The sequence below is a fragment of the Anomaloglossus baeobatrachus genome, chromosome 6, assembly GCF_048569485.1.
Source record: "Anomaloglossus baeobatrachus isolate aAnoBae1 chromosome 6, aAnoBae1.hap1, whole genome shotgun sequence".
NCBI classification, from domain to species: domain Eukaryota; kingdom Metazoa; phylum Chordata; class Amphibia; order Anura; family Aromobatidae; genus Anomaloglossus; species Anomaloglossus baeobatrachus.
Window position 1 is genome coordinate 396,826,859 of NC_134358.1, and position 15,790 is coordinate 396,842,648.

A 15,790-nucleotide genomic window follows, 5' to 3' on the forward strand; every position below is an offset into this window, starting at 1 on the left:
TTCAGTGTATGGAGAGTGGCAGCTGTAGCCACGCCCGCTGCACTGACTGACAGCTAATCCGCATTACAACCAGCTGTCAGTCAGTGTGGGTGGTGCAGTTACAGCTGCTGCATTCCATACACTTATATACATATATACATATACGTTGACTGAACTCATGCTAGCGCCACTCTTGTGACTGAAATCGGAACTGGGAGGATTAAAGTTCTTTTCCTCCAGGCAGCGGGCGCTCAGTGCTGGCTTCAGGCAGGTTCAGAATGCTATTAGCCTGCAGATTAACCCCATTTCGGCAGATAATAGCAGTCTTTGACGTGACAGGTTTCCTTTAAGATAACAGTCTTAATGAATGAGATCCACCTGTATCTATGTGGACCTAAAAGATAGTTGCACAAGGTAGGATTTCTGTTCCCTGGTTCTTATTTTTTTAATGGAAAATAATGTGAACTATGAATTATGGAAATACTCTCTTGAACAAAGAGGAGCAAGTAGTATTATTAAAGGCATTCTGTTAGCTTCAGTATTCTTAGAAGTAGCAGTGGTTTACACGAGTAATACTGGGAGTATAGGTGATTAAGAAGATGATCCAGAAAGTGCTGGAATGCCTTACACTATTTGCAGCTGCCAGATTTAGAGCATTTTTTTTGTGGCCATGACCACCTTAGAAACAAGCAATACCATAGCAGTTATGCAGATGGAAAAAGCTGCGGCTGGAATGAATGATGGAAAAACTTCATCCTTCTAAGTTTATCAATTCCAAAATCAAAACTGCATTAGAGGCTTCTAGACATTCTATACAGAAAAGTAAAACCTAGGTTCTCATTCATCAAGAACACCTTTTTTCACGCCAGTCTAGATGAGGGGGTATGTCGGGGTCAAAGTCGTCTGATTCAATAAAGGGTACTTTACACACAACGATATCGCTAACGATATATCGTCGGGGTCACAGTGTTCGTGACGCACATCCGGCGCCATTAGCGATATCATTGTATGTGACTAAAAGGAGTGACGATCAACGATCGCAAAAACGTCAAAAATCGTTGATCGTTGACACGTCGCTTCTTTTCATAATATCGTTGGTGGTGCATGCCGTTGGTTGTTCGTCATTCCTGCGGCATCACACATTGCTATGTGTGACACCGCAGGAATGACGAACATCTCCTTACCTGCGTCCACCGGCAATGAGGAAGGAAGGAGGTGGGCGGCATGTTCCAGCGGCTCATCTCCGCCCCTCCTCTGCTATTGGGCAGCCGCTTAGTGACGCCGCTGTGACGCCGAACAAAACGCCCCCTTAAAGAAGAGATTGTTCGGTGTCTCCAGGGACGTCGCTAAGCAGGTATGTGCATGTGACGCTGCCGTAGTGATATTGTTTGCTATGGCAGCGATCACCCCCATGATGAAACAGTGACGTGGGTGGGTGCTATCGAGCACGACATTGCTAGCTATCGCTAGCGATGTCGCAGGGTGTAAAGCACCCTTAAGAGGCAATTGCTTATTAATGGTCCATGCACATCTGAAAAGTAGCCATGAATTTGAGGAGTGTGTATCGCCACTTGGCGTAATCACTGATAAATTGGGGGCCATCATTTTTGACTTCCCACTACAACCACTAGAGGAAGTATAGGAGTTCATTGTATACTGCTTAGATATTGATCTTAGCACTAAGCTATAAATATATACTAAGAAACCAGAAAGAAAGCAAAGTTCCTGAAGTTCCCTGTAGCACTCACACAGTATTCTTTATAAATAAAAGAAATTGTGATAAAAGAGGAAAACTGCAGCAGGAAAATCAAACTCACTGCATCGGTTCTTCTGCTAATAGCAGCAAAGAGCAGGGACCTTTCACAATGCCTATGTATTGTCTAGAAAAAAGCAAAGGGCATGTACCAAAACAAAAAAACGTATTTTTCACTTCCATCAAACATAATATCTTTTCTGCAGATGGCAGTTGGAGAGCCATAACTTTAGTACTGTGCTTCTTTATTACCAAAATTCTCCTGATATATGTACATTATATCACATGTATATGTATATTCGGTGACTAAAGGCCCCGTTGCACGCTACGATTTATCTGACGATATGTCATCGGGATCACGGTTTCCGTGACGCACTTCCGTCATCGTTAGCGACGTCGTTGCGTGTGACACCTACGTGCGACTCCGAACAATCGCAAATAGGTTGAAAATCGTTGATCGTTGACACGTCGTTCAGTTTCAAAATATTATTCGTCGTTTGGAACGCAGCAGACATATTGCTACCTTTGACACCCTGCCAACGATAAACAACATCCACACGACCGCCTTGATCAAACAATATATCGCTGAACGTCGTTTGTGAGATGTGTACGGGTGACCGCTACAAAACGACCTATGTGCGATCTCGGCAAATGGTAACTATGATCTGGGCGTGTCACATCGCTAACGAGATCGGCAGATAAATCGTAGCGTGTAACGGGGCCTTTACTGTAACAAATTGCTTAAATCCTTTGAGCACCATGACATATTAGTATGTTATACTTTTGATCAAACTCCTACACCTTATATACACCTATGTGGGAGCCAGCAGTACTATACAGCTGACATTGCACCGTGGTGGCCAGGATGAGAGAAATCTCCAATCCTAGTTATTCAGCCTCTTTAACCACAGTGACTAGGGACCACATCATCCCAAGGGGTTTAATAAAGGGATCCTTGTGGTACCCCATTGGCACCCCTGCAAACTGTTCATATGATGCCAAGGGTTGACATGGCAGCTGGAAGACCAACAAAGATCACCATGGCTGGCATGGACATGTGCCAAAGAAACATTTTAATGTGTCATTTTTACACTGACAGTCACTAATACTTTTATATACTTATACCAAACCATTCTATAAGCAATTTATGACAATGTGAAATTTCCTAGTGTAACAAAAATTCATAGATATTAATAAGATTCACATAAAGAACAGAATTATTTTTATTTTACATAAAATTTGTTTATTCCCATCCCTAATAGTATGTTCAGTCTCAGGTTTGCATGTATGATGCAGGCTCTAGAGATTAGGCTGATCGCAACCGGCAGATGCTGGATATGTTACACAGCCAGCATCTGACTCTAATAGCAGAGAGTGGAGCTGCTAACCTCATAAATGAGACTGTCAATATCTGACAGCATTTAGTCAAAAAATATAATAAATTAACCGGTCTGGTAAAAGTCGTAAAGAGGAAAAATTCTGCAACATAAAAATTAAGTTTTTCCATTAACTGTGCTATATTTGGTCAAAGTAGTAAAGCCCAGAATACACAATAAAAAAGAGTATAAGGATGCATGCACATGATCAGTGTTCACAGCGTTTCGGACGCAGTATGTTTCAGCTGCGGCGTACAGTACAAGCACAGTAGATGGTATTTCTAGAAATCCTGTGTCCACTGTGGTGCGGCTTTCCGAGCTGTAGCATGTCAATTATTTGCTGCAGAGTCGCAAATGTTATCCATAGGGAGAGCACAAGCGAGAGACTGCAGCGTACTGAATCCTGATCGTGGGTAAGAGCAGCTGCGATCTCCTGCGATCTCCTGCAGAGGAGTCTCATGGCCCAACCGGTCAGGACCCGCTGTGTCCAGGACAGAGTAAGTCCTGATTGTGGGCACATACCCTAATTGTTAAATGGAAAATAAGATTGAAGTATTGTATTTTTTTCCTCTATTTTCGCCTGACTCATTAAAAAGGTAAGAAAAGTTAATAAGTTAAATACTACACACAAGCTATGGCTCTTAGAATGTAATAATTAAAAAGAAAATGTCATCCTGAAAGCCCCGACAGGGCCACCTAATGAGGTTATTTTATATAGGTAAGTTGGCTTAAAAGGTAGAGCTTTTTTTTAAAGGCTCATGCAAACATCATTTTTTGGGGGGGTTCAAGTAAAATACACCAAATTTCATCAGTGATTTTCATTAAAGTTTGGTCCAATTTTTATCAGTTTTTCTTATATATAAAAAAAAGTCTTTTTCATCTTCTCCTATCTAATAGTCTACCTAATATTTTCATGGACCCATAGATAGATGCATTGCCAATAAGGATTCCACACTCGGATCAATAATGGACATGGCTTCCCGATTATGTGCAGACCACCTGAGCAGCGAAAATCACAGCACTCTAAGGCTGAGACCGCACTTTGCGTTCACCTACTTGCATTTCTAAACGCACGTTTTGGGCTTAATTGATTTGAGCAAAGTTGCCTTTTTCAGAACTTTAGCGCTGAAAACGCATGCGTATTTACCGCTTTTTAGATGAGTTTTCTGCGCTTTTTGCATGCTTTTTCACCTGTGTTTTGATAGATGCGTTCTGAACTTCAAGACACTGCTAAATAAAGTTTACACAGTCAAACAGAATGAAAAAAGAGAAAAAAAGGATCATATCTATATTAATGGGAAAAATAATGAAAATAGATATATTTCATTACATTATAGCGGTAATATACATTTTATCGCTAATATAGCAATAAATTCATATTTTTCTTAAATTTAATTGTCGGATTATGTGTGTGTGTAAAGGAACATATCAAATCATTATTTTGATGTCCAAAACGCATGTTTTCTGCACTGAAAAAGCAGGTAAAACACAGGAATTTTAAGGAATTTTGGTTTTTGACATTTCTCACTGACCTTCAATGTTACCAAAACGCACCCAAAATGGCAAAAACAATTGACATGCTCCTTCTTTGAACGCATGGTTTTTGCCACAAAATATGCAAATTAAATGTAGCGTTTAGAAACGCAAAGTGCGGTCTGAAAATCACCATTTTCCATTGACTTTGCAGGAAAATCAAAACGCATGCCTTCTGGCATGAAAAAGGTGCTTCTCAAAACGGACCTAAAAAGCACCTGAAACGCAGATGGAAACGCAAAATGCGGTCTCAGCCTTATACAAAAAAACTGAAATGTGGATGAGCCCTAAAGGGAAGCTATAACCTGTCTACACAGCATGGTATAGAGAATGAGAGGCCGAGAAGAATGTTATACAGGGTTGGGGTCAAGATTCAGTTTAACTTGTATTTTATTCAATAAAATGTCTGGTGTTTGTATGTATGTGTCCAGTAAGAGGCCCTACTAGTGATTGACCTCTATATCTGCATTCAGTCATACAGGATAGACTGTCAATCATTGAGTAGGACCGCCCACAGGACTCGTATACAAATACAAAGAGTTTTCTCACAGAAATGTCTACCAATCTGATGTCTACCTGCTTTATAACATCTTGCCTGCAGATCAGCTCCTATTTTCGACATGACGGGTTCCCTTTAGGTTTTAGCGTACAGTTGGTTGCTCGGCCACATGAGAGATAACCTGTGTGGATCTCTTAACTTGCTATTTAAGACTCTGGGCAGACTTACAAGGCAATGCATGCATGAACGTTTGCTCTTAGCTGGTGTATTTGGGTTCTGAACCTTCTTGATAAGGTCTGATGATCTGATCAATACCGCCTTGTTCTCCAAGCTTGCTCTCTTTAAGTACAGATTCACAAAGAACTTTAACAAACTTTTATGAGAAGCGGTAATGGAGTAATTGTAATAGATTTCCAGTATTACTCTGGACTATTAGCGCTTAAAGCCTAAGAGAGGCAATTTACTTCTATAAACTGTTACTTTCAGTTCCAATTGTGGCATCTTAGGATGTTCTTTATGGCTAATCTAAACAATTGCTTGCTCATAGTAATTTGTGCTGTTTTATTGTAATGAAAATGGCTGCATAAATGGAAGTCTCTACTGTTTGGCAGATTTGTAAACACCAAGAAATGTGTTAAGCCATTTTAAGACACCTTGTTGCAAAAAATTCACATTTTGCCCTTAAACTTAATGCAGCGCTATTTTTATACATTGAATAGATAACTTGTGCATTGGTGAGGATCTGACTGCTGGGCATCTGACCAGTCCAAATAACAAGGTTCTGTAATGTCCCGGTGAAACGATACACCATTCAATTCCTATGGGACTTCCAAGGATGGCTGACTTCCTCCAGCAGCTCCAGCAAGGAGTTGGACCTTCATCTATTGGAAAGTTACTACCTATCTCCTGAATGGCCAATATCAATGTTACGCTAGGTATGGGGAAGTAGCAAGCAACGAAAGGGAAGGGACCCCTGTGTCTAAGGGAGATGGTGACCTACTGCTGGCCCCTGGGGTCCCTCACCATCCTAGATAGGTTGCGCACCTATGCACTGAGCTGGATACCGGACCCTAAGTATCCCTAATGCTGGTCCCTAAATAGGGAACAGGTGGGATGAGCTCTTGACCAACCCCACTAAATTCTAAAGGAAGACACAAGGCAGACACACATTAGGAGAAAAGCTCCAGTAATGATGCTACAGATGAGTACAAGCCACCTGCTTGCAACCAGAGCTAGAATGAACTGAATAATATCACCAGCACCAGTCCAGGGAAGAAGGGAGTATTTAAGCACCAAGTGAATACTGATGATCAGCAGCTGGGTGGAAGGCGAGCTCCTGCTGGGTCCAAAGGGGGAGAGATAAAAATCCAGCTGGAAAGCTACCTATACCAATTAATACTAACAACAGGAACAATACAAAGTTAGGGAGCATTTTGCGCAGCCAAACGCTGTGACCTTCTATTGCCAGAAACCACATGACTGTCTATCACCTGTGACACACTCATGACAATTAGTTTTAATGATGGGATTAACCCTATAAGTGAATTGAGGTAACTAATATAGGTAACAAACTTCACTAACTGATGATTGATGTACTCAACGTCCCTCCTTTACTTATGGGCAGTGATGGGTTCTCAGTAATGCAGTCGTGGTGGAGAATATGTTGTGGAACAGACTAATGCACATCATAATAGAGAGCTCTGATTGTTAAAAGTAATCGTAAAGTCAGTGACCTCAAGGTTTGTTCTCTATACTGTATGACTTTATGGGGGAAACCAGTAGATAAAATATATAACAAAGGGAAAGTAGAATAGTTTCATCAGATCTACAGTCCGTCACTATTTCACATTTTGAAGAATCGATGAAGAAGAGACGTTTTAAACAATATTCTCCTTTAACAAATACCTGTTACATCTCCAATAATTACCAACTACTATTTCACATTAATAAACCAATTTGAAGAATAAGGGAACCTACGTTTACAATTTTTTTTAGCCTAGCAATAATGTATTTAATTCAGCCATATAACCTCTCCAGAAAAGATACAGCATTCATTATGTATAAAATGTGACTATGGACGGCAAATATTCTTCTTATCTACTTTGTTATATGTTTAAAAATTCTGATGATTACTGGATTTTTATTTCAACATTGTCATAAACAAGCAAAATGCAGAAAGGTTCAGTTCTAAAGTTACAAGCAAAAATTAGACTAATAACCTACATACGATGAGCTATTAAAACAAGCCCTTAGTGATTGTGTATCCTCAGCAAAGAATTGAGAGGAGGTAAGCAGAATGAATTCATGACGTATGGCATTGTGTTCCGTTACTTAATGTTTATTTATAATACTATATATAGAGACATAAGCAAAAACAAGTAGCACAATGCATTTTATAATGCCTGTTACTTCATTAAGATTTTATCATCCACCTCCTCTAAAAAGCCTCTTCCCTCACTTTGTTAAATCTGCTTTTACTCGGTGCTGTTTCTGCATTATTTTAATCTTTGCTTCCCTACTTTACATGCACTCTCAAATTTTAAACAAGTAAAATTTGTGCATTAGCTTGCCCTTTTTCATTTATGATTTATGACTGACAGGTTCCTCGCTGCAACTTAATGGTATGAGAGAGACATTATTTTAAACATTAAAGTGAAAACCATTTACAAGTATGATAAGAGAGGTCTGTTGACATTAATCTTTAAAATAGCCACAAGGTGCTGCATAAGCGGGGGCTTCACCAACAGGTGAAACTCGGGGGACAGTAGGGAAAATACAAGAAACCAAACTAATAACACCACTTACTTAAAACACGTAATATACATCTATGATGTATATATATATATATATATATATATATATATATATATACTGTATATATATATATATGTTGGTATACCGTATTTTTCAAGTTTATAAGATGCGCCGGTTTATAAGACTTGTCCCAAATTTATAAGTATTTTTCGGGTTTATAAGACGCGCCCCAAATTCAGAGGAGGAATATAGGAAAAAATATTTTTTTATTTTAAAATGAGGGTCCGTCTTATAATCCTAGTGTGCTTTAATCCTAATGCTCACCAGGGGGAGCGGTGTTGATGGAGCAGCTCAGAATAGTCACAGAAGGCAGGGATAGCGATGATGCGGGTTCAGAGGAGAGGGTGTTGCATCTCAGGAGGGTCAGTGGGTCGGCGATACTGCGGCCTTGGTAGTGTTGCGGTGGCGGGTGCCATTGATCTGCAGGTGTGCTGCGGGGGTTTCACTGCAGTGGAGCGACTCAGGAGGGTCACAGGATGGGGTGTCGGCGTGTCGCTGCGGCGGTGGGTGCCTTATCTGGCTGTGGGCTCCAATGAATCAAATTGAATGCAGAGGCTGCGCCTGCACAGATTGACGCAATGGACTTCAAGAAATTGGCTGTGCAGAAAAGCCTCCGCAGCCATTTTCTTGAAGTCCATCACATCAACCATGGGTGATTCTATAGAGCCCGCAGTCAGATCAGGTACCCACTGCCGAGGCGACACTGCAGTGACACCCTTCGTATCGCCAACCCTGCCTCCTATGACCCTGCTCCAACACCACTGCCCCAGTAAGCCATATCCGCATTGTAAGACGCACCCCCATTTTACCTCCAGTTTTGGGGGGGAAAAGTGCGTCTTATAATCTGGAAAATACAGAATCTATTAAATATTTTCATATATGTATACACACGTGTATTTTATTTTTAGTTTTACTATCTTTAATGTTCTCCCCAGGCACGGTTTGATATTTAAAAAAGAAAAAGGCTTTACTCACCCTCCCTGGGTCCAGCACAGTCTGTACAGTTGCTACAGTGTGTGATTCCCTGCAGCGCTGACATCACAGACAGAGCAGCAGCTAATCACTGATCTGAAAGGTAATCAGAATCTTTTCGGACAAAGTCGCTGAGCTCAGTGATTGACCAGGGCACTATTGATATGATATAATATCAGGGCAGCATTCAATTTCAGTCACCAACAGCGGCAGTGGAGACTGAGCACTGGACCTGAAGATAGTGAGTAAAGCCCATTTTGTTTTTGTTTTTTTTATAACTAACTTCTCCCAGGGACAGGGATTTTCTCAAAGGTTAAACAAGAGAGAGTATACAGACATCACAGCATGGGATCACAAATGATTCTTTCTTTGAGATAAAACATTGCTTAAAAATAGGCAGCAAAATGTTTTACCTCACAAAAAGTATCAGTTATAATCCCATGCAGTGCTATCTATATACTCTGTATTGCTTCCTCCCCTGCCCAGGAGCTGTGGTATGAACAGACCATGTCCCTGTACGGTCAGACACGGCCATTACACAGTACATAGCAGGGACACATATATAAGATTATCTCAGCACAGGAACATTTTATATAACATCCAATTGGGGAACTTATCTAATGATTAAATGAACTTACTTTGTTCATGGGGAAATTTCTTTAAACCACAACCTTTTTTTACTGCCCCTACAATTATAGGGGCTGCACAGGATGAGATAATCATGGCCACTTTCTCCCAGAAATGGTGCCCTACCGGTTCATGGGTTGTCGCGTATTACAGTTAACCTCCATTAAAGTAAATATTACATGTAACCTGTGGTTAGGTGTGACACTGCTTTTGGTAGCTATCCTTTTCCAATTATAGACAATCTTTTCAACTTATAGAATATATGTACTAAAACCAACTTGAAGGGGTTTTCCATTTCCTTCAATAGGATCTACAGTACCCGGCAGCTAAGCAGTGCATAGAGTGATGGAGTTCTGCTTCATACACTCTTTACATCCGCCGCTGCCTGAGAAGATAACAGCTGGGTGTTATCTCCACACCCATCAGATATTGATTACCTTTCCTAAGCGTGGGTCATCAATATCATGTGGTTGATTAACTGACTTGGCTACTTTAAAAGTTATGGCGACATTAGTTTATGTGAATGCGCAGTAGATGGTGAGCAGCATTACTCCTAGACCCTCTGAAGACTTGTATATGTTTAGCGTGAGAATAATCCTAAATTAGGTACCTTCAGCGCACAGCACAATGTTGGTGAAGTCCTTTGCCAAGCTTCCGTCTGGTAAAATATGGAACATGGACTTACCTTGTAGATTTTGCAATGGCAGAGTCATTATTCCTCCTGCTGCTGCAGCTGCCACCAGGCCTTGGATGTTTGTGAGATTGGCTGTAGGCAATGTCAGCACCAGTCCTTGCTGTCCCCCAAGTTGTCCGGCCATGTTGAATGGGATAAGGATTGGCTGGTTGAGGCCAGGAGCGCCCCCTGGCATCACTCCAGCTACAGCTGATGCCAGTTGTTGTGCTGCTAGCAGTGGCTGGAAAATAAACATGAATCTGAGTTACGCCAGTATAGGGTTATATGGCTCGAAAACAGACAAATCTACAATGGTACTTTGAAAAGCATTTCATAAAGCTTTCTACTTTATCAATTGGCTGAGTGTTGTTTACTATATACCGAACTGCAAATGCAATGAATAAAGCAGAAGATGTGACTGAAGTACATAAAAAACATATATTGCTAGAGCCATTGTTTAGTACTTGCATATAATGTAATGCTCGGATAGGATACAAGCACACAAGACACATGAATTACCAATATCTACACAAATACACCATGCTTTCCCACGGGACACATTTTACTTTATTCCACAAATAAGACATTCCTCATCCATTTCGGCTTAATAATAAAATAAGATGTGTTTTTAGCAAATCACCTCTGTCTAAAATACCCATTTCATCCCCCTGGGCATTATCTACCAACACGCAATAGGCCATGGGTGAAAACACTTGGGGAGCCTCATATATTATTCATGTAATATACAAAGAGTGCGCCAGTCTCTCCCTCAGGGCAGTGTGCGGCAGTTTGATCAACAGGGTGCACACTGGTATTGTTTTTCAACAGTTCTCTAGATGGAAAAGGATGGAAAAATCCTCAAATAAATGAATCTCACCATGACTATGAAGCCCTACCCAATTCATGAAGCTCAAATGCAAGATTTGTCAATATATTTACACCCTGATAAACTTTCACCAATGAGTTTGATGTTGAGTCTAGAATTGAAGTAAATGGGGATGACCTGCAATAGCATGGACATACCAGACAAAACAAAAAATTGCAGAACATGTTTTCTAATCATAGACAATACCTTTCATATTTATCACTAATTGCAGCTAAAATATATTATTTGTTGTCCAAACTCTCTGACTTGATTCAGGATGACAATTCATTAAAGGATCTAAAAGCCATTAATGGGGCAACATGATGGTTGAATGATTTCAGAACTGGTATGAATGACTTATGTCTCATGTAGGAGGCTGCGAAGTTTGGATCAGGAGACACACATCTGATGGCACTCGTTCAAGTTACAGTTTTGTAAGTGAGCCCTTAAGACTAGAGATGAGCGAACCGGTCCCGGTTCGGCTCGAGGTTGGTTCGCCGAACGGAGGTCCCGTTCGAGTTCGGTTCGTCGAACGTTCGACGAACCGAACTCGAACTGCATAGGAAACAATGGCAGGCAATCACAAACACATAAAAACACCTAGAAAACACCCTCAAAGGTGTCCAAAAGGTGACAAACAACTCACAACACAACACAAACACATGGGAAAGTGACAAGGACATATACTCATGCGAAAACAAAACAGCTGGACAAGGAAAAAGAGGAGGACACACAGATATATGAGTATATGCAAGGAAACATCGATTCCATTATTGTGCAACTTGAGCCATGCTCATTTTAGGCTTCCAATCTTGATAAATTGCCTGAGCTCGCCACGTACGCCTTGGGGATCTTGTCGTGTCCTGCAGCCAGCGTTCTCTCGGAACCTGTCTTCAGTGCTGCTGGGGGTCTGCTGGCAGATAAGCACACGTGTCTGTCCACTGACAATGTGGACATGGCTCTCAGAGGACTTTTCTTCCCCTGGGTCAGCCAGGGGATGGGAAAGGCACGCGTATTTTTGAGAGTGCTTTATGCAAAGCATCTTTTTCTTTTTCAAACGGGGGGTCAACTGATGCCAGTCAAGTGGGGTGTGTGTGGCCCAATTAGTGCTAATGAGGGAGACTGTGGTTGGAGTCCCCTCGCTGTGTTTCCGAAAAGAACCAAGATGAACAAGTCATGGCTCTCAGAGGACTTTTCTTCCCCTGGGTCAGCCAGGGGACGGGAAAGGCACACGTATTTTTGAGAGTGCTTCATGCAAAGCATCTTTTTCATCTTGAAAATTGGGTCAACCGATGCCAGTCAAGTGGGGTGTGTGTGGCCCAGTTAGTGGCAACGAGGGAGACTGTGGTTGGAGTCCCCTCGCTGTGTTTCTAAAAGAACCAAGATGAACAAGTCATGGCTCTCAGAGGACGTTTCTTCCCCTGGGTCAGCCAGGGGACGGGAAAGGCACACGTATTTTTGAGAGTGCTTCATGCAAAGCATCTTTTTCATCTTGAAAATTGGGTCAACCGATGCCAGTCAAGTGGAGTGTGTGTGGCCCAGTTAGTGGCAACGAGGGAGACTGTGGTTGGAGTCCCCTCGCTGTGTTTCTAAAAGACAAAAAAGATGAACAAGTCATGGCTCTCAGAGGACGTTTCTTCCCCTGGGTCAGCCAGGGGACGGGAAAGGCACACGTATTTTTGAGAGTGCTTCATGCAAAGCATCTTTTCATCCTGAAAATTGGGTCAACCGATGCCAGTCAAGTGGGGTGTGTGTGGCCCAGTTAGTGGCAACGAGGGAGACTGTGGTTGGAGTCCCCTCGCTGTGTTTCTAAAAGACAAAAAAGATGAACAAGTCATGGCTCTCAGAGGACGTTTCTTCCCCTGGGTCAGCCAGGGGACGGGAAAGGCACACGTATTTTTGAGAGTGCTTCATGCAAAGCATCTTTTTCATCTTGAAAATTGGGTCAACCGATGCCAGTCAAGTGGGGTGTGTGTGGCCCAGTTAGTGGCAACGAGGGAGACTGTGGTTGGAGTCCCCTTACTGTGTTTTACATGCTTTTAGAAGGGCATGACATGGCTTAGAGGTTGACTTTCAGCATCTGGAAACTGTTGGCTACCAAAATGCTGCCTTTCCAACCTTTTTAACCGAGGATTTTCGAGACCTTATGCCCATCGCAGTGCCCCAAGAGCCGATGCCCAGGCGCCACTCCTTCTCCAACAAAGGCGTGCACGTGCTACACCAGCATGTCGCACTAAACATCACTGATTCCTTGAGAAACTCTGTGTGACAGGGTGCATTTCACCACAGATAATTGGCCCAGTAAGCATGGACAGGGGCGTTACATGTCGCTGACTGGGCAATGGGTTACTGTGGGGAGAGATGGCGAAGGGTCTGCTGTACAAGTCTTGCCGTCCCCACGAGTTGTGTCAATCCTTCTTCTGTATGTAGAAGTTAATACACTGCTTCTGCCTCTTCAACCTCGTGTGGGTCCTCCACCTTGGCGCAAACCCTGTGTGGTTAGGCTACCCTTCCTTGTAACTGCGCACAAGGACTACCACACACCTCCTTACTATGCTGGCAGCAGAGCTCAATGCCATCAGGCGGTCAAAGGTTTACTTTGAAATGTATGGGAAATGTGAGTCACACCGCTGAGAAGTTGTAGACGGTTAGCTCTGGAGACCGAGTTTCATCAATGGTTGTCTCCACTCAACCAGCAGCCAGGGAAGGCCGGGTGCGACAATGATGCAAACATGGGTGCGGCCCTTCGCTGTGACAATGTGACACACGTGCCTTGTGTTGTTCACGTGTTGAACCTGGTTGTCCAGCAATTTTTAAAGCACTATCCTGGCCCACATGGCCTTCTGCAGAGAGCACGGTGTAATGCCTTCCTTGATCCACACACTCAGATGGGCTGTAAATGATAGGCTAGAGGGAAGCCACTCACCAAGCAGGACCCCTAGAACCCTGAAACCCTTTAACCCCTATACAGGGATTAGGAATTACACAGGGCCCAAGGTGATTAATACCTGTGGAAGGCTGCAGTTCCAGAGAATAGTAGTCAGGCAGGGTCAAAACATTAATTGAGGAACAGGAACAGAATGGGATGGCCAGGACTTAATCAGAAAAAAAGCAGAGGTGAAATGCGGATCGGCCAACAAGGTACATAAACAGCAAGCAGGAAAAGTAGTCAGGTAACAAGCACACAAAATCATAAAACTGAACTGGGGGTAAAATTAACCAGAGGTTCATAGCTATGTCTGGCAGTGGTCTGCAGACAGGATGGGCATAAAAAAGGGTGTGGTGTCTTCCCATTGGTTGTAGCTGAATGATGGTATTTCATCTGTGAGATACCCACCAGCTACATTCAGCCAGAGATTCTGCATCTGTCAAGGTAATGCAGCCCAGTGGGTGAGCATAACCTGCGTCCACCTGCGCCGCTGGCATCGACTCCTCTCCCATCATCAGCACTATGCATGAAAGGAACACGTTGTCACCTGGCGACCGGAGTACAAATTGACGGAGCGTACTCCGTTGGTGACTTAACAGCCGTGTGCGGCAATGATGCAAACCTGGCTGCGGGCCATCGTCAGGGCAATGTGACACACGTGCCTTGTATGGCTCACGTGTTGAACCTAATTCTCAAGCAATTTTTAAAACACCATCCCGGCCTACATGGCCTTGTGCAGCGGGCACGCTCACCATGTGCTCACTTCCATCGTGCGCACACAGCAGCTCAACAACTTTCATCACTCCGGAAGTCTTAGGGTCTGGCAGTTAAACGCCGGAAATGCGATGTTCCGACATGCAGGAATTGGAATCTGCACATGTTGCAGCGTGTGTGGCAGCAATGCAGAGCCCTGTTGAAATACAGTATGACATATAGCCTGGGATAACTTGATCCAGAGGTGGTGCAGATCACGCTGCTGGAGTGGTGTCAGATCAAGGACCTATGCACCCTGCTACACAGTTTACAAATGTCGACGAAGATGTTTAGCACTGGCAATGTCATTCTCAGCGTGACAATTCTGGTCATCTACATGATGGAGCACACTGTAATTATTATTCGGAGTCAGGTGTTGGGACAAGAGGAAGGGGAGGAAGTACAGGAGGAGTCATATGCGAAAGGGATAACAAGATCTACAAGGTCCAGATGGTCAGCGGCACCTATGCGGCAGTCATGGTGAGGGAGAGGGATTAACAAGGGCGCATAGTATCAGCAAAAAGTGTTGAGGAAAGTGCAGGAGCCCATGAAGAAATGGAGGACGAACTGGCGATGGGCATGGAAGACTCAGCAGATGAGTGAGAGCTTGCTCACATTTCGGTTGTGCGAGGTTGTGGGGAGAGGGCAGAGGAAGGAGGCACGATTCTCACCTCTCTGCCACCAACACACCAAGGACTTGGTCCTCCTGGATGCACAAGACACATGAGCGCCTTCTTGCTGCACTACCTACATGACCCTCGGATTGTACGAATTCAAAGTAATCCTGAATACTGGGTTGCCACACTGTTAGATCCCCGGTACAAGACAAAATTTGGCGAAATAATTCCTGCCATAGAAATGGACGCACGTATACAGGAGTATCTGCAGAATGTGGTACGCAATCTTAGATCTGCTTTTCCACTAAACACCAGTGCTGCACAGAGTGAATCTCAACGCTTTGTCATGGATAGGAGGAAATGGTCTTTTCCTTCTCCACATCGGAGGGACCGAGGGCTG

At 43.1% G+C, this 15,790-nt stretch overlaps 1 protein-coding gene across 4 annotated transcripts in view; it reads right to left on the reverse strand.

Annotated features, from left to right (window-relative positions):
* Positions 1–15,790, reverse strand: part of POU6F2 (POU class 6 homeobox 2) — a 722,749-nt gene that overhangs the window by 460,328 nt on the left and 246,631 nt on the right. For all 4 annotated transcript variants that reach the window (XM_075315111.1, XM_075315113.1, XM_075315110.1 and 1 more), the window contains exon 4: positions 10,239–10,467. In XM_075315111.1, coding sequence (XP_075171226.1) covers positions 10,239–10,467 — 229 coding nt within the window. The remainder of the gene's footprint in view (positions 1–10,238; positions 10,468–15,790) is intronic.